The sequence below is a fragment of the Elephas maximus genome, chromosome 7 (genome assembly GCF_024166365.1).
Source record: "Elephas maximus indicus isolate mEleMax1 chromosome 7, mEleMax1 primary haplotype, whole genome shotgun sequence".
NCBI lineage: Eukaryota > Metazoa > Chordata > Mammalia > Proboscidea > Elephantidae > Elephas > Elephas maximus.
In genome coordinates, this window is record NC_064825.1 from 7,390,040 (window position 1) to 7,417,996 (window position 27,957).

General features: G+C 44.6%; 1 protein-coding gene across 2 annotated transcripts; it reads right to left on the minus strand.

The window, feature by feature from the left end:
• Positions 1 to 790: 790 nt before the first annotated feature.
• On the minus strand, positions 791 to 25,740 carry LAYN (layilin). Of its 2 annotated transcripts, none has more exons than XM_049889321.1 (7): positions 25,364 to 25,740; positions 21,381 to 21,678; positions 11,643 to 11,800; positions 7,245 to 7,277; positions 6,359 to 6,448; positions 3,651 to 3,753; positions 791 to 1,425 (listed from the first exon to the last, which is right to left on the minus strand). In XM_049889321.1, exons 1-7 carry the CDS (start codon positions 25,446 to 25,448, stop codon positions 1,065 to 1,067), a joined length of 1,128 nt encoding a protein of 375 aa, XP_049745278.1. In that variant the 5' UTR covers positions 25,449 to 25,740; the 3' UTR covers positions 791 to 1,064. The 2 variants fall into 2 exon arrangements, with proteins under 2 accessions (XP_049745278.1, XP_049745279.1); XM_049889322.1 differs by lacking the exon at positions 25,364 to 25,740 and adding an exon at positions 24,772 to 25,023.
• Between the last annotated feature and the right edge of the window lie 2,217 nt (positions 25,741 to 27,957).

The following is a 27,957-nucleotide window of genomic DNA, read 5'->3' on the forward strand; positions in this document are numbered from 1 at the left end:
GTGGCCAACCCAATGTCCTATCAACCCTTAATTCTTTAATGTGTATTTACTGCAAACAAGGCATTCTCTCACGTAATTCATAACAATCATCAAAATCAGGACGTTAACGCCGTGTCTCTTTTCCTGTTTTTATAAAGACCCAGGCATGAAGAGATTCAAGTGCACCCAAATGACCTCATCCTAACTAATTATATCTGCAACAACCCCATTTCTAAATAAGATCATATGCACAGGTAAAAGGGGTTAGGCCTTCAACAAATCTTTTTGAGGACATAATTCAATCAGTAACACCATAATAATACCTAGCACCCCGTGTAGTTCCTGACACAAAGAAGGTGTTTAAAACCTTTTGAATAAGTGAGTGAATGAATAAAATAAGAAACAATAGAGAGCATTATAGCTGCCGTATTGGAACATGCATGTAAAGGACAATCCAATTTTATCTAAGTCTTCACCTGAAACTTGTCTATGTCAGGCATAGCACCTAGCATGGAGCTTGGCGCATAGCAGGTATTCAGGAAATTCTTGTTGAATGGATAGACCCAAGGACTTATCTGATAATACATTTCATCTGTCTGTAAATTCTTTATATGTACAGACACAGACACACACACACACAGACACACACACACACACACAATGCTGTAATTTCTGTCTCTTTATGATTACGTGTGCTGCCGTACAGAGCAAGAAAAACAGAACCCAGAGGTAGGTCTCCCAAGCTCCACATCACAACCCTTATCCCTACCAATTATAGCACTGTCCATTGAAAGGCAGACATAATCAATACAATCAACATTTATTGATAGTCTACTGCGTGCCAGACCCTGAGCAAGGTGCTTTCTTATAAGGTCGAGCTGGGTGAGAGGCTGGAATAAGGGGCCGTCAAAACTTTGGGATCACATGCCAGTGGGGATCACATGCTCACTCCCAAGGCCTTATCTGAGAGTTTCACCAAGCTAAGCATTTTTGTAGAGCTTCTGAGCTTTTCCTTTGTAGAAAATAAAATTCTGTTTCTTTTTTTCTTTCCCATTCTTGTTCAATTTTTTTTTTCATGCATTCTATTAACCATATATTTCATTTTCCACCCATCCAGACTCCCTGCTCCTTCCCATTACGTCTGGGGAGAACTCGTAAATGTCATTGGTGACAAATCCACTCTCTGTGCTCGCCAGGGTCACAAACCCACTTTCAGATGGGTTCACAGCCATGTTGTCGTAGTCACAAGACATGTTGTCAGGAATGGCTTCTCCTGAACACACGCGGAATGAAATATTCTTCAGGTCTGGCCGGGTCTCAGCTAAGTCAGCTTCACTTTGTTTTCTTATGACATTATAAACCTCCAGATCTGGGCTATTTCCTTGGTGGGGAGATGGCCAGATAGTGTGTTGCTCCTTTGTGCTATGGCATGGCTGCTCCCGTGTTCTAGGGGAAAAGTAAACCAGAGCTGAGCGTTTTAGCCACAAGGGGATTGAGAACGACCCTGTGCTTGTCTCTTCAGGCAAGAGGAAGTAATTCTAGGCAGCCTTACCAAGCTGCACTTCCTACCTACCTCAGTTTACAGGCTACGGCTTTGGAGTGGAAAGAACAAACCAGAGGAAAGTGTTGTTATGTCCCAAACGATTGTGGATCTATCATTTGCTGTTGCCAGAATGTAGCCCAGGGGTAATGACCCTGGGGTCCACAAGACCCTTAAAGGGTCCATGGACGGAAATGGTTGGGGGAAACATACCACATTAAAACAAACAAACAAACAAAAACTCACCTCTTGTTGAAATTTAACATATCCTTCAATCATGAATGTAGAAAGTAAGCCATACTAGAATTAGTAATATCTGTGCCCTGGTGGTGCAGTGGTTAAGAGCTATGGGTGCTAACCAAAAGGTCGCAGTTTGAATCCACCAGCCGCTCCTTGGAAACTCTATGGAGCAGTTCTCCTCTGTCCTATAGGGTCGCTATGAGTCAGAATCGACTTGACAGCAATGGGTTTTGTGGGTGCTTTGTCACAGATACTTTCATATCTTGTCACCATTATCATAGATGTCTTCAAATATATTTTAATATCATCTCTACTTCACAATTATGATAATTATAAACCTGGTGCTATTGAGTTGATTCCAACTCATGGCGATCCCATGTGTGTCAGATCGGAACTGCACTCCATAGGGTCATCAATGGCTAGAATCTCATGGAAGTAGATCACAAGACCTTTCTTCCGCAGCGCTGCTGGGTGGGTTTGAACTGCCAACTTTTTGGTTAGTAGCTGAGCACAAACCATTTGCACCACCCAGGGACCTTACAATAATTATACCTACTACTAAATAAAAAAAGGCATTAATAAAGAAGCACGTGTATTACTGTATCCCAAATTCATTTTTGGAAATATTTTGCTATATGGAATATTGCTTCCTTTGTAATCTGATGTTATTTTATTTTATGCATTTAAAAATGTTCTGGGAAGGAGTTCCTAGGCTTCATAGACTACCAAAGGGGTCCATTGCAGAAAAAAAGGTTAAAAATCCCTAGTATAGACAGAAGAGCCCTAGTGGTGCAGTGGTTAAAGCACTCAGCTGCTAATTGAAAGGTCGATGGTTCGAGCCCATCAGCCACTCCACGGGAGAAAGATGTGGCAGTCTGCTTCTGTAAAGTTTACAGCCTTGAAGCCCTATGAGGCACCTCTGCTCTGCCCCATAGGGTCGCTATGAGTCAGAATCAACTGGACAGCAATGGATTTGGTTTTGGTTTTGGGATAGACAGACCCCCAGCTTCTGAGTCACGATTACCAAACCCTGGTAAGGTACAAAACAGGTGGCTTCACAGAGGGAAATCAAGAACCAGCTGCAGAGTAAGCAGTTGGAAAATGAGTTTGTAATATTTTGAACTAAATTCTACATTTTAGGGTAAAAGGAATTAATTTAAAAAATCATAATAAGAGCTAAAATTTTTGGAATGCTCGCTGTATGCCAGCTCTGAATGCACTAACTCCTTTAATTCTTATAAAAATTCTATAAGGAAATGATTATTAAATGAGGTCAGTTCTACGCTAGAATCTTACCATTTCATCTTAAATCGGTAACAAAAAGGATTCACATCTTAAATTAGATTTGACTAAAAATGGTGGCACACAACCCAGCTTCTAAAAAGAGTGCTCTAAGCTACTTATCGTAGCAATCAACGCTTGTGTGTTCGATTAAAAGAAAAGTCATCTAAAAGGATTTTGGCTATTTCATTTGAATTAAGTGGTTTAGTTTCATATATTTAACAAAATGTGTTGGAACAGTTATGTTCCATTTGGCTCTCCGTTCATTTCTTTGCTCACTTATGCAACAAGAATTTTCTGAGTGAGGTCACACACTCATAAGAGCCCTTTGCTGGGTGAATAACACAGTTCACCCCTGTGTCATTTAAAACCTTCCACGCACACACAAGTTAAAGAATGGCAGTTCACTCTCTTAGTCACAACGAGGCACAAAAACACTTAGTGCGTGCGAATTCCTTGAGTCCGTCAGAGAATGTGCTGTCAGCTCAGCAATGGTGGTATATTTGGAGCTGCCAAGGCTTTTAATTAAGTGAGAAGGGCAATGTCCAGATCTCAAAGAATGCCCTTTATGCAGAGACACAAAGGTTTACACGATGCAGGTTTTACTTGCCTCCTTCTACAGATCCAAACCCAACATGCAACTGTGGTGACCACAAGGAGGAGGAAAAGGGGGACACTGGGGATTAGGATGTAGACAAGATTCCAGGCAGCTTCTGTAAAGAAAAATGCACATTCACAGCATTACGGATACTTTAGGTGAGCACATTCCTGGAAGGAAACAGATAAATGCAGTTTTTCAGTGAGCAAAGAGTTTTCTAGCATCAATAAATGAGCGTTTTCTACCTGTCGTATTATCCTAGGTAATAGAATAAGGAGCCCTGGTAGCACAATGGTTAAGCATACAGCTGTTAACCAAACAGATTGGCAGTTCAAATCTACCCAGTGGCTCTGCAAGAGAAAGACCTGGCAATCTGTTTCGGTAAAAATTACAGCCTAGAAAACCCTATGGGGCAGTTCTATTCTGTCACACAGGGTCACGATGAGTTGAAATTGACTGGCTGTCACCTAACAACGATAACCTAACCTGTTGCTGTCGAGTCAATTCCAACTCCTAGTGACCCTACAGGACAGAGCAGAACTGCCCCATAGGGCCGTAATCATTACGGAAGCAGACTGCCGCATGTTTCTCCCAGAGTGGCTGGTGGATTTGAATCATCAGCCTTTCAGTTCGCAGCCATGCTTAACCACTGTGCCACCAGGGCTCCTTAACAACAACAATAGTGTGAATAAGTTTGAATTTTTGGGTCTCTTGCAAAATATCAGGAGGCCACTTTTGTTAATTAAATATCTCTCCCTCCCCAGAAAGGAAAGACACCCTCTTTTTCTTGTCCTTACTCTCCCTTAGCAAAACAGGGCTGCTAGGGCTGTGTTGATGCTATTACCTCTAAGGACAGCCACTGTGGTTACCAAGGGTGGGGAAAGGGAGGAAAAAAGAAAGCAAACCAGAAGTCTCAGCATTATTTCTAGGAAAGAGAAGGCCACAAGAAGCACATGAAATAGACTGGAAAACCTTCCCGTTGTTTTTGCTTAAGACTAACTGAATTCATGAACAGAGACTGTGAAGAACTCTTAGAAGTCTGCTTTCATGTTGGTCCTTTAGAACTTGTTAGCTGCCACTGAGTCGGCCCATCCATGTGCGATGGAATGAATGCTGCCCGGCCCGCACCATCTCTGTGACTGGCTGTGTATCGGAGGGTTGGGGTCCGTCGGAGGGCTGGGATCCGTCGGGGGGCTGGGGTCCGTCGGGGGGCTGGGGTCCGTCGGGGGGCTGGGGCCCGTCGGGGGGCTGGGCTCCGTCGGGGGGCTGGGGCCCGTCGGGGGGCTGGGGCTCCGTCGGGGGGCTGGGGCCCGTCGGGGGGCTGGGGTCCCCAGGATTGTCACTGGCTGATTTTTGGAAGTAGATCACCAGGCCTTTCTTCTTAGTCTAGAAGCTGCACTGAATCCTGTTCAGCATTGTAACAACACACAAGTGTCCACTGGCAGACGGGTGGTGGTCGCACACGAGGCTTATTGGCCAGGAATTGAACCCGAGTCTCCGTCATGGAAGGCGAGAGTTCTACCACTGAACCATCAATGTCCTCCCTTTAAAGCTTAAAACCAGAGAATTTTCCCTCAAGAAGCTCCAGGGAGAGTCAAGGATTGAGAACTGACACCCTTCCTACTCCCACTGATCCAAGATTCCCAACCATCCAGAGGCCTTTGCCTTGTATTTCTGTGAGGCTGAAACCTGACAACTATTAAAAAAAAAAATCCCAAGAACACTTTAAATACGGCCAATAATAACAATGAGCAATAAAAGTGCTCCCCACATTTGCTAGCACTGTCATCTTTGTTCAAAGCATTTTCACATATTATATCCTATTCCATTTTAGGGACACAGTCATGCTCTCAGGTAGGTAAGAAAAGTATTATTACTTCTATTTTGCAAATGATTAAACAGAAAAAAAAATATTACTTCTATTTTGCAAATGATTAAACGGAAAAAAAAAAAAAAAAAACGGAAGCACGGAGAAATTAAGTGGTTTTTTAAAGTCACCGAGTGATAAAGACCCAGATGTCTAGCGCTCCAATTTATTACCTCTTTTATGGTTTACCTTTTAAAATGTTTTGTCCATTTCCTCTATTTGTTTCATGGATGCCTTTTTTTTTTTTTTAAAAAAAAAAAAGCTTATTTATTTTATTGTTGTTGTTGAAAATATACACAGCAAACCATACACCAATTCAACGGTTTCTACATGTACACAATTCAGTGACATTGATTACATTTTTTGAATTGTGTAACCATTCTCACTCTCCTTCTCTGAGCTGTTCTTCTCCCATTAACATAAACTCACTGCCCCCTAAGGTTCCTATCTAGTCTTTGGAGTTGCTGTGGTTAATTCGAACCCATAAGGGTATTATGGATGCCTGTTAGTCATGGATGTTATGCATCATGACTGGGTCTTTCTGCTCTTATTTCTCTGTATCCACTTTCTCAGCCATGCCCCTACCACTCCCCCTCTGGGTGGTTCCCAGGCTCTATCTTCATGCCAATTTTTCACCTCCTGTCTAGTCTAATTGCCTTAGGTTAGGGCCATTTGCACACTTCACTGATGACACCTAACATTTAATGCAGTTTTTGCAAAGACACGGATATTTATGTCTAGTTCCATTTTTTAGCAGCTGTGGGAAAGAACAAAGTAGGGAATATTAACCACGGGCAATGTGTAATCAGGAGAGTTCCATTATCTCTTTGTCCCAGGAGGGTTTGGCACAGACCTTTGCTTTCTTTAAATGTTTCTTTGGCATCTTCTCTCTGTGTGTCTTCTGGAATTACGGATTGCTGGGTTGCTGGCTCTGTTCTGTCACCTGGGAGAGATACACAGATTGGGAACCTGGAGAAAGCGTCATAATCCAGGTGTTCTCTGAGGTCCTACCAGTGCCAAGCTGGGATGCAGAAAAGCAGCAGCAATTCGACCAGTGCAGTTTATAAAGATAGAAAAGTAACGGATCGGATTTTCTGCCCTAGAGCTTTCATTGTCCTCATCTTTTTGGTGAGACCCTTGCTGCCAAGGATCAGGTAATGAAACAACCAAGAAGCAGCTGGCACTGGACACATAAAATACCAAGGTGCCATGGGGAAGGGCCAGTGACTCACTGCTATAACCATAAATTATCAGTTTGGCTCACTTCCTGTCTCATTAGATGATATTATTCATTTCATATTGTGAATAATGACAAGTAATATCCCAAACTGAATTTGCAACTGTTGCTTTTTCAGCTTTGAGAGAAATAGCAGAACTACTACAGAGACTGAGACTAATGAACTACTCGTCATGGCTGGGTGTGGTGTGCACCTGTCCAAATCGTCTGGTTAACACCAATGGTATTTCTGTAGAATAATCTGGTTTAAAGAATATATGTTTCTAAATCTACGAAAAGAACCAAAATCCAGACCAATTGCTGTGAAGTTGATTCTGACTTTTGCAACCCCATGTATGTCAGAGCAGAACTGTGCTCCACAGGGTTTTCACTGGCTGGTTTTTGAAGTTGATTGCCAGGCCTTTCTTCCAAGGTGCTTCTGGGTGGACTTCAACTGCCAAACTTTCAGTTAGCATGCTTGGAAACAACCCAAATTAACCCAAATCTCAAACAACAGGCTTACCTCTAGGCCTTGTAGAAGGAGCTGTTGGTTTCTCTGTGGTAGAAAGAAACAAAACCGAAAATAATTACATTTCCAGGCCATCTGAATAAAATCGACGTGAACACAGAATTCATTTGTTTGTTCATCCCGTCATCCCAAGAAACTTTATCCAGTGTTAGCAGGTCCCAGGAACTGGGTTAGTTAATCAAAAGAATCTTTTCTCTACAAAGACCAGAGGTGACATACCAGAATCTGACCAGCTTTCTCCCAGCTTTATTTGGGTGCTTTCCTTTTAAAATGAATTTTAAAGCCTTTAAATATGAGAATTTCCAAATATACACAAAAATAGAACAACTGATAATAATGAACCTCCACGCACCCATCAAAAAGCTTCAACCGTCATCGACAAGTGGTGAACCTAGTTTCAGTAATAGCTCCACCTCCGGCCTGGATTATTTTAAAGCAAATCCTGAACATTTTATCAGTTTGTTTTGGGGGATGCTTTAGAGAACGACACACACTAATCTCTGAGCAATGGAAGTGGTTGAGGGGCTGCTGACTGAGAACCTTGAATTATTTTAGATATTTCAAAGAGCCTCAGGAAAGTCAGGTTGCACAGACAACCTATATCCAATGCCTTTGCTCTTGGATAGGACTGTGTTAACCCCTTGTGTTGGCAGGGAGTCTCTTATGCTGATCAGATGCTCTGGGGTTCATGGGAACAGGGTCTTTAAGGGTAAGATGTTAGGAATCTCAGTCCTAAGGCCAGGATGTCAAGCCTGTTCTCAAGTCTTATTCAGAAAGGATAGGAACTTTTAATTATCTCTCCATACACACGTGTGTGTGTGCGCGCGCGCGTATGCGTAGAGGTGAAGCACATCCACTATTCATTTCAAAAAACAAACCAAAACACAAATTGTCTACTATATGATAGGCACTATTCTAAGTGTTTTATAAAAATAAACCCAATTAATCCTGACAATCTTATGAAAAAAAAAAAAATCTTATGAAGTAGGTGCTATTATTACTGTGGTTTAATACACAAGGAAGCTGAGGTACAGGGAGATTAAGTAATTTACCCAAGATCTCACAGCTAAACAGTAGCTGAATTGAGATTTGAACCAAATAAATTAAAATACGAAGGAGATGAACTGCAGTGGGGATACAATCCTAAATGAGAAATAGTCCCAGAGCTTATACTCTACAGGATAGCCATAAAATCTGGAAATACAGGAGAATATTAATTAATATTAATTTTGTGATATTCCATTATAATACATAGTATACTCAATGATAGGAACCCTGGTGGCGTAGTGGTTAAGTGGTTGGTTGCTAACCAAAATGTCAGAGGTTTGAACCCACCAGCCCACTCTGAGGTAGAAAGATATGGCATTCTGCTTCTGTAGAGATTTACAGCCTTGGAAACCCTGTGGGGCAGTTCTACTCTGCCCTGTAGGGCTGCTATGAGTTGGAATTGACGTGACAGCAGCGGATTTGGTTTTTTGGTTTATATTCAATGACATGGCATGATCTGTTCATTTTGTTGTCTGTCCATAATTCAATCCACTGTGCAGAATCGCAACACACATGGCACATTAACGCAGCACCTCCATCAATCCCTGCACGTGCATCTGTGAGGCATTGCTTCACATGATTTGTCTCTAATTTCCACCTGTACTTTTAACACACCCCTGGAGAAGCAAGGAAGCCCTGGTGGCATAGTGGTTAAGTGCTACAGCTGCTAACCAAGAGGTCAGCAGTTTGAATCCACCAGGTGCTGCTTGGAAACTCTATTGGGCCATTCTACTCTGTCCTATAGGGTCGCTATGAGTCAGAATCAACTCAACGGCATTGGGTTTTAGTGGGTTAGAAGAAGTAATCAAGGGGTTCCAATCTGGGTAGCACGTAGCCCATTCCACACGGCCACATTGTCAAACCCAGCTTTAGTTATTGTCAGTCAACGAGCCCTTTGCCACTCTGGAGTAATGGGATGATGGTATGCCATCCTGTTGGAACCACGCTGGGCAGCCCTCGAATGCAGTCAATAATTGGTCAGACACATTCTATTTCCAGACTTCATGCCAACCATGACAAACTTGTAAGTAGGTAGTTAAAGTACAATGTGTGATGCTGTGATTCTTATAGCAGGGCTACCTCGCCTAGTTTTGAGGGACCCTGGTGGCATAGTGGTTAAGAGCTATGGCTGCTAACCAAAAGGTTGGCAGTTCAAATCCACCAGGCGCTCCTTGGAAACTCTATAGGGCAGTTCTTCTCTGTCCTACAGGTTGATATGAGTTGGAATCGACTTGACAGCAGTGGGATTGGTTTCTTGTTTTGGAAGCCTTCCCACAGGAGCTTATTTTTTAACTTCTTAAGCTGAAATAATTTCAGATTTATAAAAATTTGCAAAAATAGTACAAAGAATTACCATGTATCTTTCACCTAAATCCCCCAAATGTTATCATTTTACCACACTCATTTGCTTAATTATTCATTGTCTACCTGCCTAGCTACCTAGCTACATACTTAGCTACCTACCTACCTATCCATCTACCTGCCTGCCTACCTACCTACCTACCTACCTTTCTATCTATCTATCTGTTATGGATTGAATTATGTCCCCCCAAAATGTGTGTATTAACTTGGTTAGGCCATGATTCCCAGTATTCTGTGTTGTCCTCCATTTTGTGATTATAATTTTATGTTAAGAGGATTAGGGTGGGACTGTAACACCGCCCTTACTCAGGTCACCTTCTGGTCCAATGTAAAGGGAGTTTTCCTGGGGTGTGGCCTGCACCACCTTTTATCTCTCAAGAAAGAAAAGGAAAGGGAAGCAAGCAGAGAGTTGGGGACTTCATACCACCAACAAAGCAGTGCCAGGAGCAGAGCGCTTCCTTTGGACCCAGGGTTCCTGCGCAAAGAAGCTCCTAGTCTGGGGGAAGATTGATGAGAAGGCCGACAGAGAGAGGGAGCCTTCCGCTGGAGCTGACACCTGAATTTGGACTTTTAAACTACTTTACTGTGAAGAAATAAATTTCTCTTTGTTAAAGCCGTCCACTTGTGGTATTTCTCTTATAGCAGCACTAGATGACTAAGATACTATCTAGTTTTTTCTCTGAGAGTAAGTTACAGATATGATGGTCTTTTACTTCTGCATACTTCAATGTGCATTACAAAGGGGGAGCATTCTCTTGTATAACTACAGTGGGCAGTAACAGAAGCAACAGAGCATGATCCACAAAACAAAACAAACAAGCAGAAAAACAAACAAAAAACTAAATAGGTTCAAAGTCCCAAAAGAAAAAGCTATGAAAACAAAATTCAAAATTTCACATTTCAAAAAATGTTTGCAGTTTTAAGTCATAAAGCTAATAAAATGTAATGATGGAAAGCCAGTTTGTAACAGGTTCCTTGCTTTCACTGCTCTGAAAAAGGCTAAGCCAGCCCAGGCCTTTGCTCTCTCCCTGCAGAGACAACTCTGTATAGTAGGGAGAGGCAGGCCACTGGAGAGAAGAATGCACCTGAGGGGGTGAAGAGGAAAAACACCTCTTAGCAGCAAAACTGCAGCAAAACCATAGTCAAATGCAAACAATTTAAAAATGACACCATTATTTAGTCCCAAATGAGATACAACTAACAAGTCATGCTATGCCTGCCAGGAAAGAATGCAGATCTGGGGCCAAGAAGTTGCCTTCAAGGGGGTGAGAAACTTTAGGGACAGATCAAAAATCACTTCAAGTTTAGATCTAAACCAGTTAGGATGAAGGAATCTGGGAAAACCCAGCTGCATGAGACTGTGGGCTTGTAGCCAGTTCAAAACCCTTAATAGATTTGGAAGCAAATGCCAGTTGGATTTTCCAGGCATATTTAGACGGTGCTCTGGGGAGTTTAAGCCTGCTTATTGAAGTCCTTGCTGTCTCCGTCCAGTGCTGGTGAAATTCGTGTATTCTACCATCTACCTCCTGTTTCCTTAAAGCCCCAGAAAATAATCTCATATAGCCATTAGAAGACTTGCAGGAGCAATGGTCAGCATCCTTTCATATTTCTTCTTTATTTCAGGTTCCTACAGCAAACCTTACATGTAGAGAGAATAGGAATTTGGGGTTGTCCATGTAGAGGGCTTATTATGTCCTGAAAGTTCTAATAATTCTTGCTTTATCATACATAAACCAGACCCTTACTTTTCCCCATCCCTTATCTCAGCAATTTTTGCCTCTCTCCTTTGCTAGAGTTACTCCTCACTGAGGAAGTGCCACTACGTTTCCCTTTACAAGAGCTGCAAATGTTTAACATTGCTGGCATTTGCAACAAGCTTTTTCCCAGAGAGACCATATAACAAAGTCTTGGTACGAGCAGCTGCTTATGAAGTGAGAGAAGAGGCTGAGAATTCAGCCGCGTAGCTTGGAGAAGATTCATTACCGTTGGAATATTTGCAAATGAAATTGTTCTTCATGTCGCATTGGTCATCATTCCACTGGAACATGTAGGGGCCCCCGATGCCGGCGGGTGCTGACGGTTGATGGTACATGACCACACAGACCTCGCTGCCACAGGATGGCTCATCCATGTACCAGTTCCTGCAGGAAAGGCGTCAACAGTGAAGGCAACAGGGCAGGATACCCCAAGACTTCCCCATCAGGTTCTAGCGAGCCATGAACTTCAGAGTCTGCTTCTGAACATGATATATAGTAAGGGAGGGATTGAAGGACTGCCAATAAGTAGAACCACATGCTTTCTATGGATGTCTGTGGACGTCACAATCAATCATCTGACATCTACCACAACCTCTTTGCAGGGAGGAAAATACGTCTGCAAAGTAATTATGAGAAAAAGCAACTAGCAGGGCAGTCTGGATGATCTGATTTCTTTCTTGCTTTTTGATAATTGGGTTTTGTTTCCCTTTTGCGGGGGGATCAGCTGCACTGAGAAGAGACATGACTTATTTCATCCAGAGCTTACCCTGCTCCCATCTCTACATGCTTTAATCACAACTGCCTTCCTAATCCTGAGGGAAAAAAACCTAAAAAACCATTGCTGTCTAGTCCATTCCAACTCATAGCAACCCTGTAGGATAGAGTAGAACCGCCCCATAAGGTTTCCAAGGCTGTAATCTTTACGGAAGCAGACTGCCACATAGCTGTCCCCGAGAGCAGGCTTGTGGGTTTGAACTGCCAACCTTTCGGTTAGCAGCTGAGTGGTTAAGTAGGGGGAAATTCAAGCTTTTAAGCAAGACTTTCCAAAACACAGAGGCTGTCAAAGCAGCTGAGGGGGTGGGGACTCTTGTCTCAGTGGAGGTTCACTAGGTCTTTTTAGAATTTTTGATTGTTTCCACCTGAGCAGGCTGGTGATGCTACACCCCTTCCCCCCCCATCAGCCTCTGCTGTCAGATTTCTTACCTTTGTCTCCGTAGCTCCCTGAAAGGATACCTCAGGTAGCTCTGCCATCCAGTGGTAGGGGAATTAAGTGGCACTGCCATAAGGCTTGATGCTCCTTAGAAGTGAGGATGCTTTAACTTTGTCTTGCTTGCTTTGGACATCTTACCAGTAAAGACCAACTGGGGACAGGCCAGAAAGACTTCAGGGACAGATCAAAAATCATTTTAAGTTTAGATTTAAGCCAGTTATGATGGAGAAGTCTGGAACCCCCCAGCCGAGTGAATCTTTGGGCTTCCAGCCAATTCAAAACCCTTAACAGATCTGGAGGCAAATGCCAGATGCATTTGCAAGGCATATGTAGAGGGTGACCCAGAAAGGATGTCATATTTGGTAAAGCAGAGGGTCAGCAAAAACAAGAGAAACCCTCAACGAGATGGACACACTAGCCACAACAATGGGCCCAAACCCAGCAATAATCATGAAGATGGCACAGGACTGGGCAGTGTTCCGTTCTGTTATACATGAAGTCAGCACTAGCTTGAGCCAACTCAGTGGCAACCAGCAATGACAACCACCTGGTTGGATATGTGGGTGTCAGGTTAAAGCCTGGGATCCCATACAGCTCTAAGTGCTGCGAGCACTCACTCCATAAGTTGGCTCACGGCTTGGCTTTGCAGTCTGCCTGGTTTCCCCTCCCTGAGTCCAGTTTCCCTCTGGAGCTCAGATCTTGCCCTGGTTCTCAGACTGTTTAGCTGGGCCCTGCAGTTCTGCCCAGCTCTTGTCAGAGCCCCTCCTCAGGAAGGAGGCAGCTAACAGACAGGCCTCCTGGTAGCACCTCAGTTTGGATTGGCTTGAGTCCTGTGTTGCTGTCTACCAAAAGGAAGATCCTTTGCTGCTCCCACTGGGTTGAATTTGCCAGCATGATAAAAGGCTGGGCTTGGTACATCATTAGTTACCTCTAGCCCATTTTTCAACACCACTGGAGGGCCTTCTGCCCTGACTTGCCTTGTTCCCCTCCACACTGGCCTTATATGGCTTTATGTTATTTCATCTCATGGATGGATGGAATATTATGCTTGGTACATAGTTTCAGGACTTGAGCCAGTTTTCAGACTCAGAACGCACTGATAAGAGGGAGAGTCCAGGTTTCCAGAAGTAAGGTGAACATGGTAATGGTTTCCCCTATTCTTCCCCAAAAGGGACTTACGGTCATTCACTCAGGCAACTGTACACTGGGGAAAGGAGTATACCCAAATATTACCCTGCAAGTTGACATTGATACCTGAAGACATGAAGTATCATCAAGGCTTCTGGTAGAGAGGGGACATACTTGGGCCAGTTCTTAAGTGGAGTCTGGTCTAGGTCCAGCTCACAAAAGAACCCGCCCAGTGGTCATTCCCCAGTCCCCAAATACACAAATACATATTTGGTATACTCCCATATTGGTTCCTTAGACTGTGGAGTAAGAGCTATCATAGTGGAGAAGGCCAATGGAAGTCTCTGAAATTCCACTCCCTTCTCCCCCACCCCCGGCAAGACAGCAAATCAAAAACAGGGGAAGATGCCACCCTTAAAGACCTGGAGAATGCAGGGCTAGTGCTCCCCATCACAGCTGTATTTAATTCACTAGTCTGATTGCTGCAAAAACCAGGAGAAAGACTGGAAGATTGGGGACAAGGAGGGCTTGTATTAAGTGATATAAATAGACATAAAGGAGTGGGCATAAAGGAAGAGAATCTTTCCACCTCATGTTAAAGCTCACCAGAGAACATCTACTATGGAAGAGGCACTAAACAACCAAAGAGACAAATGACCCAGCCAGCCTGTTATCAGCCACCCCAGTGCTGGTGCAACAGATGCACGAACAGAGTAGTCATGGCGGCAGGGATGAGCCTGAGCCCAACAGTCTCAGCTAGCAACAGAGGTCGATGCTGAGTTCCTGATACAGCACCAACCCAACACTTGGTGGCAAGTTCACAACACTGAATGCCTTTCACCTTGAAAGGGGCAATGATTTATTTTGACAGGAATAGACACATATCTGACCTTAGGGCCTTAACCAGCACAACTATCTAAAGGTATTTGATCTACAGCACAGAATCCCAAAGAACATCTCATCAAACCAAGGGACCTACTTTATAGCAAAGGAGATGTGGGAATAGGCACTTGACCATGAGATTTACTACTCCTCAGGGATGAGAGTGATAGATGAGAGTGGGTCATGCTACAAGGTAAGCCACTGAGACCAGCAGAGGGTGAGGGGGATCTAGAATGGATGGTAGAGGAAGGAGGCCAATGAGCGTTAGTTGTGACCCTGAGACCAGCTGCACTGCTGTTCATACTTCTAACCTTACTCTTTTTACTTTCTTCTAGGTAGAGATCTACCAGAATCCTGGAGGAGCTAATCCCAAAACTTATATAAAGATATGGATCTGATTAGCATATGGGTGGACATTAGCATAATGGTGGACAGATTATGACATGCTGCCTTAAATGTAAAAGGTAAAAAAAGGTATTTTAACCTGCATTCTTTTGATTGATAACAAGATAAATTTTTTTTTTCTGTATGATTGTTTACCAATTTGATTTCCTATTTTGTGAACTGTCTGTTCAGTCTTTTGCCCCTTTATCTTTTGGAGTCTTAGTGTTCTATTGATTTATATAAACTCTGTCATAAAAAGATAACCGCTCTTTGTCAGGTTTGTTGTATTTTTCTAGTCTTATGTCTGCCTTTTAATTTTGATATTTTTGATGTGCAGAGTTTTAAAAATGTTGTAAGTCAAGTTTGTCTATTTCACTGTATTTCTTAGGGAGGGATGACAGCAATGCTATGATGGCAGGGTGGGTGTAAAGTCCTGATACTGTGGATTTAGGAGGACTCTCTAAATTGTAGCCTTTCTGTAGATCCCACTCTTGGCCAAACCATAGAGGCAGATCTTGACTCTGATTTTCTGCCCATTATCAGATTTCCCTGAGGTCTGGACTCTTATTCTGGGTCTCAGCCCCATAGAACTTCAATCTCTCAGTGAGGTCCTAGTCTAAAAGGCCTGATAGTTAGAACCACTGTATTTAAGCCCTGTGGGTATCAAAACAAGGCTGCACCCACCTGAAAAAAGCATTTTGGACATCAGATGGGCCCATATCAAGGATGCATCCACCAACTTCACTGTACTGCTTTGGTCAGTGGCTATCCCAGTGCTACTACCCTCTCAGGGCTCTGCTTAGCTGGGCTTTCTCTTCCTCACTGATGTGTTACCATGGATCCAGCCTGCCTCCTTTTAAAAAATTTTATTGTGGTTGTTGTGTTGTTAGGTGCCGTTCAGTTTGTTTGGAGTCATGGCGATCCTATGTACGACAGAAGAAAACACTGCCTGGTCCTGCACCATCCTCACACTCATTGTTATGGATAGGCCCGTTGTTGCAGCCACAATCCATATATTTGAGGCTCTTCCTCTGTTTTGCTGACCGTCTACTTTACCAAGCATGATGTCCTTTTCCAGGGACTGGTCCCTCCTGATAACATGTCTGAAGTACATGAGATGACATTTCACCATCCTTGCTTTTAAGGAGCATTCTGGCTGTACAAGACAGATTTATTCATTCTTCTGGCAGTCCATGGTATATTCAATATCTTTCACCAACACCATAATTCAAAGGCATCAATTCTTCCTCCGTCTTCCTTATTCATTGTCTAGCTTTTGCATGCATATGAGATAATTGAAAATACTATGGTTTGGGTCAGGCCCACCTTAGTCCTCACAGTGACATCTTTGCTTTTTAACTCTCTAAAGAGGTCTTTTGCAGCAGATTTGCCCAGTGCAATACGTCATTTGATTTCCTGACTACTGCTCCCGTGGGTGTTGATTGTGGACCCCAGCAAAATGAAATCCTTGACAACTTTAATCTTTTCTCCATTTATTATGATGTTGCTTAGTGGTCCGGTTGTGAGGATTTTTATTTTCTTTATGTTGAGGTGAAATCCATACTGAAGGCTGTAGTCTGATCTTCATCAGTAGGTGCTTCCAGTCCTCTTCACTTTCAGCAAGCAAGGTTGTGTTATCTGCGTATCGCCAATTCTGATGCCACATTTTTCATATAGTCCAGTTTCTCTGATTATTTGCTCAACATACAGATTGAATAAGTATGGTGAAAGGATACAGTCTGGATGTACACCTTTTCTGACTTTAAACCACGCAGTATCCCTGTTCTGTTTGAACAACTGCCTCTTGATCTACGTACAGGTTCCTCATGAGCGTGATCAAGTGTTCTGGAATTCCGATTCTTCCAATGCTATCCATAATTTGTCATGGTTCACACAGTCAAATGCCTTTGCATAGTCAATAAAACACAGGTAAACATGTTTCTGGTATTTTCTGCCTTCAGCCATGATCCATATGACATCAGCAATGATATCCCTCATTCCACGTTCTCTTCTGAACCCGGCTTGAACTTGTGGCAGTTCTCTATCAATGTACTGCTGCAACAACTTGTGAATGATCTTCAGCAAAATTTTGCTTGTGTGTGATATTAATGATGTTGTTCGATTCTGCATTCTGTTGGATCACCTTGCTTTGGAATGGGCACAAATATGCATCTCTTCCAGCCGGTCTGCCAGGTAGCTGTCTTCCAAATTTCTTGACATAGACAAGTGAGCACCTCCAGTGCTGCATCTGTTTGTTGAAACATTTCAATTGGTATTCCGTCAATTCGTGGAGCCTTGTTTTTCCCATTCCCTTCAGTGCAGCTTGGACTTCTTCCTTCAGTTCTTGATTATATGCTACCTCCTGGAATGGATGAATGATGAACAATTAATTCTTTTTAGTACAGTGACTGTGTATTCCTTCCATCTTCTTTTGATGCTTCCTATGTCATTCAATATTTTTCCTGTAGAATCCTTCAATTTTGTAACTTGAGGCTTGAATTTTTTCTTCAGTTCTTTCAGCCTGAGAAATGTTAAGCTTGTAATTCCCTCTTGGTTTTCCAACTCAAGGCTTTTGCACATTTCATTATAATACTTTACTTTGTCTTCTTGAACTGCCCTTTGAAATCTTCTGTTTAGCTCTTTAATTCATCATTTCTTCCTTTCACTTTAGCTACTTTATGTTCAAGAGTAAGTTTCAGAATCTCTTCGATATCCATTTTGGTCTTTTCTTTCTTTCCTGTCTTTTAAATGACCACTTGCTTTCTTCATGTATGATGTCCTTGATGTCATCCCACAACTTGTTTGGTCTTCGGTCATTAGTGTTCGATGAGTTAAATCTATTCTTGAGATGGTCTCTAAACTCAGGTGAAATATATTCAGGATTGTACTTTGGCTCTCTTGTACTTGTTTTAATTTTCTTCAGCTTCAACTTGAACTTGGATATGAGCAATCGATGGTCTGTCCCTCAGTCAGCCCCTGGCCTTGTTTTGATTGATGATACTGAGCTCCTCCATTGTCTCTTTCCACAGATGTAGTCGATTTGATTCCTGTGTATTCCATCCGGCGAGGTCCACATGTATAGTCACCATTTATTTTGTAAAAAAAGGTATTTGCAATGAAGAACTCATTGGTGTTGCAAAATCCTACCATGCGATCTCTGGCGTTGTTTCTATCACCAAGGCCATGTTTTCCAACTGCTGATTCTCCTTTGTTTTCAGTTTTCAAATTCCAATCACCAGTAATTATCAGTGCATCTTGATTGCATGTTTGATTAATTTCAGACTGCAGAGGTTGGTAAAAATTTTCAATTTCCTCATCTTTGACATTAGTGGTTGATGTACAAATTTGAATAATAGTTGTATTAACTGGTTTTCCTTGTAGCCATATGGATTTTATCCTATCACTGACAGCGTTATACTTCAGGATAGATCTTGAAATGTCCTTTTTGACGATGAATGCAACACCATTCCTGTTCAAGGTGTCATTCCCAGCATAGTAGACTATATGATTGTCCAATTCAAAATGGCCAATACCAGTCCATTTCAGCTCACTAATGCCTGGGATATCAATGTTTATGTGTTCCATTTCATTTTTTTTTAATAACTTTTATTAAGCTTCAAGTGAACATTTACAAATCCAATCAGTCTGTCACATATAAGTTTACATACATCTCACTCCCTACTCCCACTTGCTCTCCCCCTCTTGAGTCAGCCCTTTCAGTCTCTCCTTTCTTGAGAATTTTTCCGGCTTCCCTCTCTCTCTATCCTCCAATCCCCCCTCCAGACAAGAGTTGCCAACACAATCTCAAGTGTCCACCTGATATAATTAGCTCACTCTTCATCAGCGTCTCTCTCCCACCCGCTGACCAGTCCCTTTCATTTCTGATGAGTTGTCTTCAGGGATGGTTCCTGTCCTGTGTCAACTGAAGGTCTGGGGAGCATGGCCGCCAGGATTCCTCCAGTCTCAGTCAGACCATTAAGTTTGGTCTTTTTATGAGAATTTGGGGTCTGTATCCCACTGATCTCCTGCTCCCTCAGGGGTCCTCTGCTGTGATCCCTGTCAGGGCAGTCATCGATTGTGGCCGGGCACCAACTAGTTCTTCTGGTCTCAGGATGATGTAGGTCTCTGGTTCATGTGGCCCTTTCTGTCTCTTGGGCTCTTAGTTGTCGTGTGGCCTTGGTGTTCTTCATTCTCCTTTGATCCAGGTGGGTTGAGACCAATTGCTGCATCTTAGATGGCCACTTGTTAGCATTTAAGACCCCAGATGCCACATTTCAAAGTGGGATGCAGAATGATTTCATAATAGAATTATTTTGCCAATTGACTTAGAAGTCCCGGCAAACCATGTTCCCCAGACCCCCGCACTTGCTCCGCTGACCTTTGAAGCATTCATTTTATCCCGGAAACTTCTTTGTTTTTGGTCCAGTCCAATTGAGCTGACCTTCCATGTATTGAGTGTTGTCTTTCCCTTCACCTAAAGCAGTTCTTATCTACTGATTAATCAATAAAAAACCCTCTCCCACCCTCCCTCCCTCCCCGCCTCGTAACCACAAAAGTATGTGTTCTTCTCAGGTTTACTATTTCTCAAGATCTTATAATAGTGGTCTTATACAATATTTGTCCTTTTGCCTCTGACTAATTTCGCTCAGCATTTTTGACTATTTTTGACTATTTCCAATTTTCCTAGATTCATACTTCGTACATTCCAGGTTCTGATTATTAATGGATGTTTGCAGCTGTTTCTTCTCATTTTGAGTCACGCCACATCAGCAAATGAAGGTCCTGAAAGCTTTACTCCATCCACGTCATTAAGGTCGACTCTACTGCAAGGAGGCAGCTCTTCCCCAGTCATATTTTGCATGCCTTCCAACCTGAGGGGATCATCTTCCAGCAGTATGTCAGACAATGTTCTGCTGCTGTTCTTAAGGTTTTCACTGCCCAATTTTTTTAGAAGTAGACCATCAGGTTTTTCTTCCTAGTCTGTCTTAGTCTGGAAGCTCTGCTGAAACCTGTCACCATGGGTGACCCTGCTGGTATTTGAAATACTGGTGGTATAGCTTCCGGCATCACAGCAACACGAAAGGCACCACAGTATGACAAGCTGACAGACACCTGGCATTGTCCCAAACGGAAACTCTGTGTCTATTAAGCTATAACTCCCCATTCCTCCTTCCCTCCAGCTCACAGTAATCTCTAATCTACTTTCCAGCTCTGTGAATTTGCCTATTCTAGATATTTTACTGAGCATAATGTTGTAGCAGGGCCTTGGTGGCACAGTGGTTAAGCATTTGGCTACTAACCAAAAGGTTAGCAGTTTCAATCTACCAGCTGCTCCTTGGAAACCCTGCAGGGCTGTTCTACTCTGTCCTATAGAGTTGCTGGGGTTTGGTTTTTTAGTGTTGTAGCGCACTTTGCTGCTAACTGAAAGGTTGGAGGTTTGAGTCAACCCACAGGTATCTTGGAAGAAAGGCCTAGGGACCTACTTAGGAAAAATCAGGCACTGAAAAAACCCAGTGGAGCACAGTTCTACTCTGATGTCCATGGGGTCGCCATGATTTGGAATTGGCTAGATGGCCACTTGTAGTGGTAATACTGTGGCATTTAACTTCATTCCTTTTTATGGCTGAATAATATTCCACTATATAGGGTCACTATGAGTCAGAATCGACTCGACGGCACTGGGTTTGGTTTTTTTTACATGTATATATGGAAACCCTGGTGGCATAGTGGTTAAGAGCTACGGCTGCTAACCAAAAGGCTGGCAGTTCGAATCCACCAGGCACTCCTTGGAAACCCTATGGGGCAGTCCTACTCTGTCCAATAGGGTCGCTATGAGTTGGAATTGACTTGACGGCAACAGGTTTGGTTTTTGGATATATATACATATATAGTATATACAGTCGATTTTCATTATTCATGGATTCCATATTTGAAAATTTGCCTAGTTGCTAAAATTTATCTGTAAACTCAAAATCAATACTTGTGGTCATCTGCTATGCATTCACGGACATGTGCGTGTGCAGAGTGAGGGGAACGTGAGTCACCTTTTGTGACATATCCAACTGAGGTTGAACAAGGCTGACTCAGTATTTGCTAATTCAGTGTTCTGGGAGACTTTATAGAACATAACTACTGCAAATAATAAGAATGGACTGGGCCATGTTTTTTTAATCCATTCATTTGGTGATGGACACTTGAGTCATTTCTACCTTTTGGCTATTGTGAATGATGCTGCAATAAATATTGGTGTGCATGTGTCTGTTTGAATCCCTGCTTTCTACTCTTTTGGGCATATACCCCGCCTGCCTCCTTTTTGAGTTATGTCAAGTGAGTCAGCTGCTGTGGATCCCACACACTTACCTAAATTTTGATGTGCTGCCATCAGTCCAAGCATAAAGGTCCTGGCAGGGTGTGCTGTTGCTTTGCTTCTCCTCACGCCTCCTGAGCCCAATCCAGAAATCACCATCAAAAGCCAAGAGGTTTTCGATGAACTTTTGTATCAGTCTCTGTTCATCTTCAGACTCGATGCTGACTAGCTGGCCCCTATCCCTCCTGCAGGCTGCTCTGGCTTCTTCAAAGTTCAGTCTTCGAGAAGCATCATAGAAGTAAACGACTTTATAACAAGGCCTCTGAGTTCCTCTCTGGCAGACTGGCTGCCCTGGAGAAAAAAGAAGTCAACTTGTTTTAGCATCCCAAAAAGTACACCAGGGCAGGGATGCTTTGCAGGTATCTGAATACAGTATGGCTGAGCAGGAATCCTGATTACTCATTAGGGGACTGTTGTGTCAGTTACGGTTCCCAGAGCAAATCAGTACCCCTTCCAGCATGGAGGTGCAGTGATTTAAACTCTGATGCCTTTATTGTGTAGGGACTCTATGTTTTGTTTCAATACCTGTTCAGTTCCATTGGAAACCCTGGTGGTGCAGTGGTTAAGAGCTATGGCTTCTAACCAAAAGGTCAGCAGTTCAAATCCACCAGGCACTCCTTGGAAACTCTATGGGGCAGTTCTACCCTGTCCTATAGGGTTGCTGTGAGTCGGAATTGACTCCATGGCAGTGGGTTTGGGTTTGTTTTTTGGTTTTGGTTCATTAAGTGGACATTTTGGACTATCCTTTAAAAAAGAGGTAGATGAAGAGTTATGATTTCACTTAAAGACATACAAGTAAGTCTTTCATGCCATTAGGAAATCTCAGGAGACAGTGTGGCTTAAAGTAAATAACTCTGGTGGTTCCTTCAGAGAGACAATCTGAAGTCGGGTGTGGCCTCCTCCACCCTGGAACCTTCTTCCTATGTAGCAGGGTTGAGAATTCACTTAGTCTGTTGTGTAAACAGAAGCTAACAGTATCAGATCCATGAGGTTGTCTTCTACTGACAGTCAGCCCTTGCCTAAAGATAATATCTGCTGTTGTTGATGGATTCTGATTCACAGAGACCCCAAGTGATGGAGCAGAACTCCCCAGAGGGTTTTCTAGGCTGTAATCTTTACAGGAGCAGACCGCCAGGTCTTTCTCCCGTGGAGCTGCTGGGTGGGTTTAAACTACAGACCTTTTGGTTAGTAGCCCAGCACTTAATTGCTGTGCCACCAGGGCTCCTAGATAACAGCTAAGGTTTCTGACTTCTTACTGTATGCCAGGAACTACGCTAAGGGCAGGAACTCGGGTGGCACAGTGGTTAAGTGCTCAGCTGCTAACCAAAAGGTCAGTAGTTTGAACCCACCAGCTGCTCCTCTGGAGAAAGATGTGGCAGTCTGCTTGCATAAAGATTACACCCTTGGAACCACTATGGAGCAGTACCACTCAGTCCTATAGGGTCATTATGAGTCGGAATCAACTTGATGGCCATGGGTTTGGGTGTTCTGGATGCTAAGGGCTTTACATTCACATATATACTGTGTCTCATTTAATCCTCATAATAAACTCCCAATGTAGGTATTGTTTATGCCCCATTTTACAGATGAGAAAACTGAGGCTCAGAGGAATTAAGTAATTTGGATAAAGTCACACAGCTATCAACAGCATCACCTGCATTAGAACCCCAATCTAATTACAACGTCATGCCAGTAAGTACTGAACTATACCACTCACTCCAGCTCCATCCCAGGCTCAGGTTACACTGGGAACCCGTGAAATGTGTATCAGCTGACTGACAACTGAAGGGCTGAAGACCATCTCAGACAAATGAATGGGGTTCTATAGAGGGGTGAATATAATAAACCATTCACCAGAAGACACTACTCTAACTTGTGTCTGGGTGACTGAAGTCTTGCTTCACCAGAAATATTAGCCTCATTACTCCTTTGTTCCATCGGCATTTCTTGAATATAGGCTCTGTGCCTGGCACTGTGCTAGGCGCTGGGAATAAAGGAACAAAGGCCAATTCCTATCCCACAGGAGCACACAGCATCTGTTTCTGAAGCCAAGTGTCCAAAAGTGAAAACCAAATTTCAACCAGGGGAGTACTCGCTGCAATTTGAGAGCCGAATTGTGGGCTGTGGGTGTAAATTGCTGCTGCAGAGTGAGAGATAAGGGATTTGGTTTGGGGAAACCTCTTTCCAGCTCTCCTGGAATGTTCTCGTTTTCCTAACTTATTTTGCAGCTATGCAAGGAACCATATGGCATTCATTATTCCCAATACTCTCCTGAATACAGGGCAAAAGGCTACAGTTAACTGCATTATCAATGCTAAATGGGAACAGGGCACACAAAGATAATCCAAAAAGCTCCTGTGAATCTATCTTTATTTTCGATTTCTCTCATCACTTCTGTACAGAAATTCTAATAAGTAACAAGTAATAGCAGTTTGCATCTTTTCCCTTTCCTTGTGATTCTTCCACTGTTGCCGCTAATAGGGAGAAACTCTAAACTGGAGATCTCACGAAGCAGGACATTCTCACCAAAGAGGTGATCCAGAGAGGCTGGGGACCACCAGCCGGAGAGGCCGCGGCTGGGAGCCGCCTGGGGAGGAGGCTGCGGTGGTCGAGTCGATTCCGACTCAGAGCGACCCTATAGGACAGAGTAGAACTGCCCCATAGGGTTTCCAAGGAGCGGCTGGCGGATGGATTCGAACTATGACTTTTTGGTTAGCAGCCCAACGCTTAACCATTGCTCCACCAGGGCCCAGTGATTCCTTAAGGGGGCCCCAAATCTAGCAGCAGAGGGAAGGAGAAGGACTAGGAAGAGGAACCCACCAACCCGGCCACCTACAAAACAGACGCTGGAGTTGAATTTACTGGCAGCCCGCACTTCAGAATTGTCAAAGGAAACAACACGTTTAGCGAGTTTCCTGCAGCCTGGCCTCACATTCCGAGTCACCTGGAGGGTACCAGCGAGAGCCAGAGCTGGAAGGAGGCCCGAGGGCGCATCTGGTCCCCCTGTTTCAGGATGTGTCCTCTCATTCGCAGGAAGGGGAAAGGCGGGCGGGTCTTCTGCTCCCCACCATCCCCCCCGCCCCCCCCATCCCTCGACCAAGGACAGAGCCTATGTAGCTCTAATCGAAGCAGCTTAACTCGGTTACCCTCCTCTTCTACAGCCTCACACCCTACCCCCATCCTGAAACCAACTTTAGATTCTTTAACTCAGTTTCAAGAGCGGGGATAACTAGAGTGGAAGAAGTTTTTCCATCTTCTTGCGTTCCTCTTTGCCAATCTGCCGGCACCCGCGATGCAGGCCTGAGAAAGGGGCATGGACATCTCCCCACCTCCCCGCCCCGGCATGCAGATCAACTGGAAAGGCAAGAAGTCAGAACACGGTACCTCCTCCGAGGTCCAAGTCTGGGGCTACAATGAAACGACAAGAGAAAGGAAGCAGAGTCATTGCCGGGAGTCAGGCGGGGCTTGTCCGCCCTAACTAGGCTTCTTTCCCGATCTCTAAGCGCTCTCATTTCAGGCACTGGATCCAGCCATCCTCCCCCAAGAGGCGAACTGTAGTAACAGGCAAGGTTCCCACTGCTCCCAACGCCTCCGGGGCTGCCTCCCCCAGTGGGCGGGAGGTGGGAGCTAATTGGTGAGCCCTTCCGGCGAAGTTTGCCCACTGTCCCTCCAGCCTACGTCTCCCGGCCCTCCGCAATCTTATACCGGGATCGGACTCTGCGCGCTCCGGGATACGCAGGGAACTGGGGAGCCACGGGAACCCTGGGCAGGCGCGGGGTGATTGCTCCCCTGGAAGCACGGGGCTCCAGAGAGCAGACTCGGGGAGTGGGGCGGGCAGTGCCGCCCCCTCCCACCTGGCAAAGGGCCAGAGAAGAGGCGCGGCGACCCGGAGAGGGTCATCAGCAGCTGGGGTGCAGCGGGAGCATCAGCCCAGCCCGCCAAGCGCCTCACTCCCCGCCCCAGCGCGCGCACTCACCGCTTAGCAGTCGAACCGACGCGCCCCGCAGCCCAGCCAGCAGCACCGCTAGCAGCGCGGCCAGCAGCGCGGCTCGCGGCTGCATGGCCCGGCTCCGAAGTCCCCTTGGACGCCGGGGCGCTACGGCCGTGGAGTGGGCGGAAGGGCAGCGGCTTGCGCGACCACTGCAACGGCGGCGGCAGCGGCAGCAGCAGCATCTCCAGAAGACCCACGGAATGGGCACTGGGAAGAGGCGGGGAGGGCGCAGAGCCAGCCCGCCACCCCTCCGCCCCCTGGGACGTCACTGCGGGGAGGGCAGCCCCGCCGGCTGGTCAGCCCCGCCCGACAGCCTCCTCCAGCGCGCTAGGCGCCAGCTACTGGGCTGGCCTCAGGGGAGCTAGACGCGGAGGGTAGCCATCCACCCACCCTAGCTTTGTGGCGAGATAATGAGCAAGCCAAGAGCGCAAGGCGGAGGGAAATCCGTCTGGCGTGTCTGAAGTCTGGTAGGGTGTTCTGTGGCTAAAAACTGCACGGCATCTTGGCCCCATTTCCTCCGCCACTTCCCCCGACACACCCAAGTTCACCTAATGCCCTAGGTTCTGCATGTGGGCCAGTGGGAGAGACTAGGCACTGGAACCTACCTGAGGGCCGGTGGGCTGCAGTCAGGGCTGCACCTAAGAAACGGATGGTCCATGCAGAGAACATACGCTCAAGCAGGAGGTGCAGGCAGTGTGCACACAGAAAGGCAAGTTATGGGCACAGTGTGGGTAGTAGCATCCAGAGAAGACAGCTAAGTTGGGGTTCTTCTGGCTGACAGGAGAGCGGCTTCCACAAGAGCCAAGGGGTGTTCCTGGACTCAGCAAAGATGTGAGTCTGTTTTTTGCAGGGCACATGTTGGGAGGTGGGAGTGAAGGTTATGGAATTCAGCCTTGGACTGGTGGTAGAAGGGAGCTGAATGGGGGAAAGAATGACCCATTTCCTCTGGAAAAGCTTTCCTAACCAACCCAGCCCTCAATGTCTGCTCCCTCTTCTAACTCCCACGGTAGTTAATTGTGTTTTATATTTGTTTCTTATAGTAAGCAAAGTGTTTTCAACTATATTCAAATAATAAAGTGAGTCTCCTGTCCAAAGACAACTGACAGGAAATGGATATGATTCCTGCATTTCTCCCCATACCAAGCTGATGTGAAGCATAGCAGAAGCCCCACCTACTCCACTGACTTCTGGGTTTTGGTCGAAGATTGCTTCTGCTTGCCTGCTCGTCTTGCTTTCCAAAGCAACAGTTAAGAAAGCGGGGCTGCTCCTTAGGCCTTGAGCCTCTGCAGTTCTAGACAAATTCAGGCTGGGGAAGGATCTATTGTAGTATCATCCGATGACGTGGGGAAGCCCTGCTAGTGCAGAAAACAGCAGCATCAGCGGGGCGAGGATTGACCATTATGGCAAATTTCGCTCACAGCCTGTCTCTGTGTCCTGATTAGAATATCTCACAACCAACCCACATTCTTTCTAGAAATTCTTGGTTATCAAAATGTTCCAAGAGAGAACTGCTATAGTGAAAAGAAGCACTTGAGTTGGCATTTAATGTTCTGTTTCAAATCCCGCTTTTCTTCATTTACTGTTTGGCCTTCAGTAAGCCCTATTGTCCCTCAAAGTTTCACTTAACTCTTCGTAACACTAACAGTTACCATAAGAATTTTATGAGGGTTAGATAAGGCAAATACATATGGAAGTGCGTAGCTAGCTGGGCACAGAACCAAATGTCCATTGAAAATGATTTGTTCCTAATATTGCGACATCTACTACAGCTTAGAGAAACCGTTCATCTGGCCCAAATGTGTACGCGGTGCCCTGAGTCTGTTTAATATCCTAGACATTGGCCCAGACCGACCTTGTCGAAGTACGTAGTTAACCTAGTGTGGTGGATTGCATTACTGGTTTAATATCCTAGACATTGGCCCAGACCGACTTTGTCGAAGTACGTAGTTAACCTAGTGTGGTGGACTGCATTACTGGTTTAATATCCTAGACATTGGCCCAGACCGACTTTGTCGAAGTACGTAGTTAACCTAGTGTGGTGGACTGCATTACTGGTTTAATATCCTAGACATTGGCCCAGACCGACTTTGTCGAAGTACGTAGTTAACCTAGTGTGGTGGACTGCATTACTGGTTTAATATCCTAGACATTGGCCCAGACCGACTTTGTCGAAGTACGTAGTTAACCTAGTGTGGTGGACTGCATTACTGGTTTAATATCCTAGACATTGGCCCAGACCGACTTTGTCGAAGTACGTAGTTAACCTAGTGTGGTGGACTGCATTACTGGTTTAATATCCTAGACATTGGCCCAGACCGACTTTGTCGAAGTACGTAGTTAACCTAGTGTGGTGGACTGCATTACTGGTTTAATATCCTAGACATTGGCCCAGACCGACTTTGTCGAAGTACGTAGTTAACCTAGTGTGGTGGACTGCATTACTGGTTTAATATCCTAGACATTGGCCCAGACCGACTTTGTCGAAGTACGTAGTTAACCTAGTGTGGTGGATTGCATTACTGGTTTAATATCCTAGACATTGGCCCAGACCGACTTTGTCGAAGTACGTAGTTAACCTA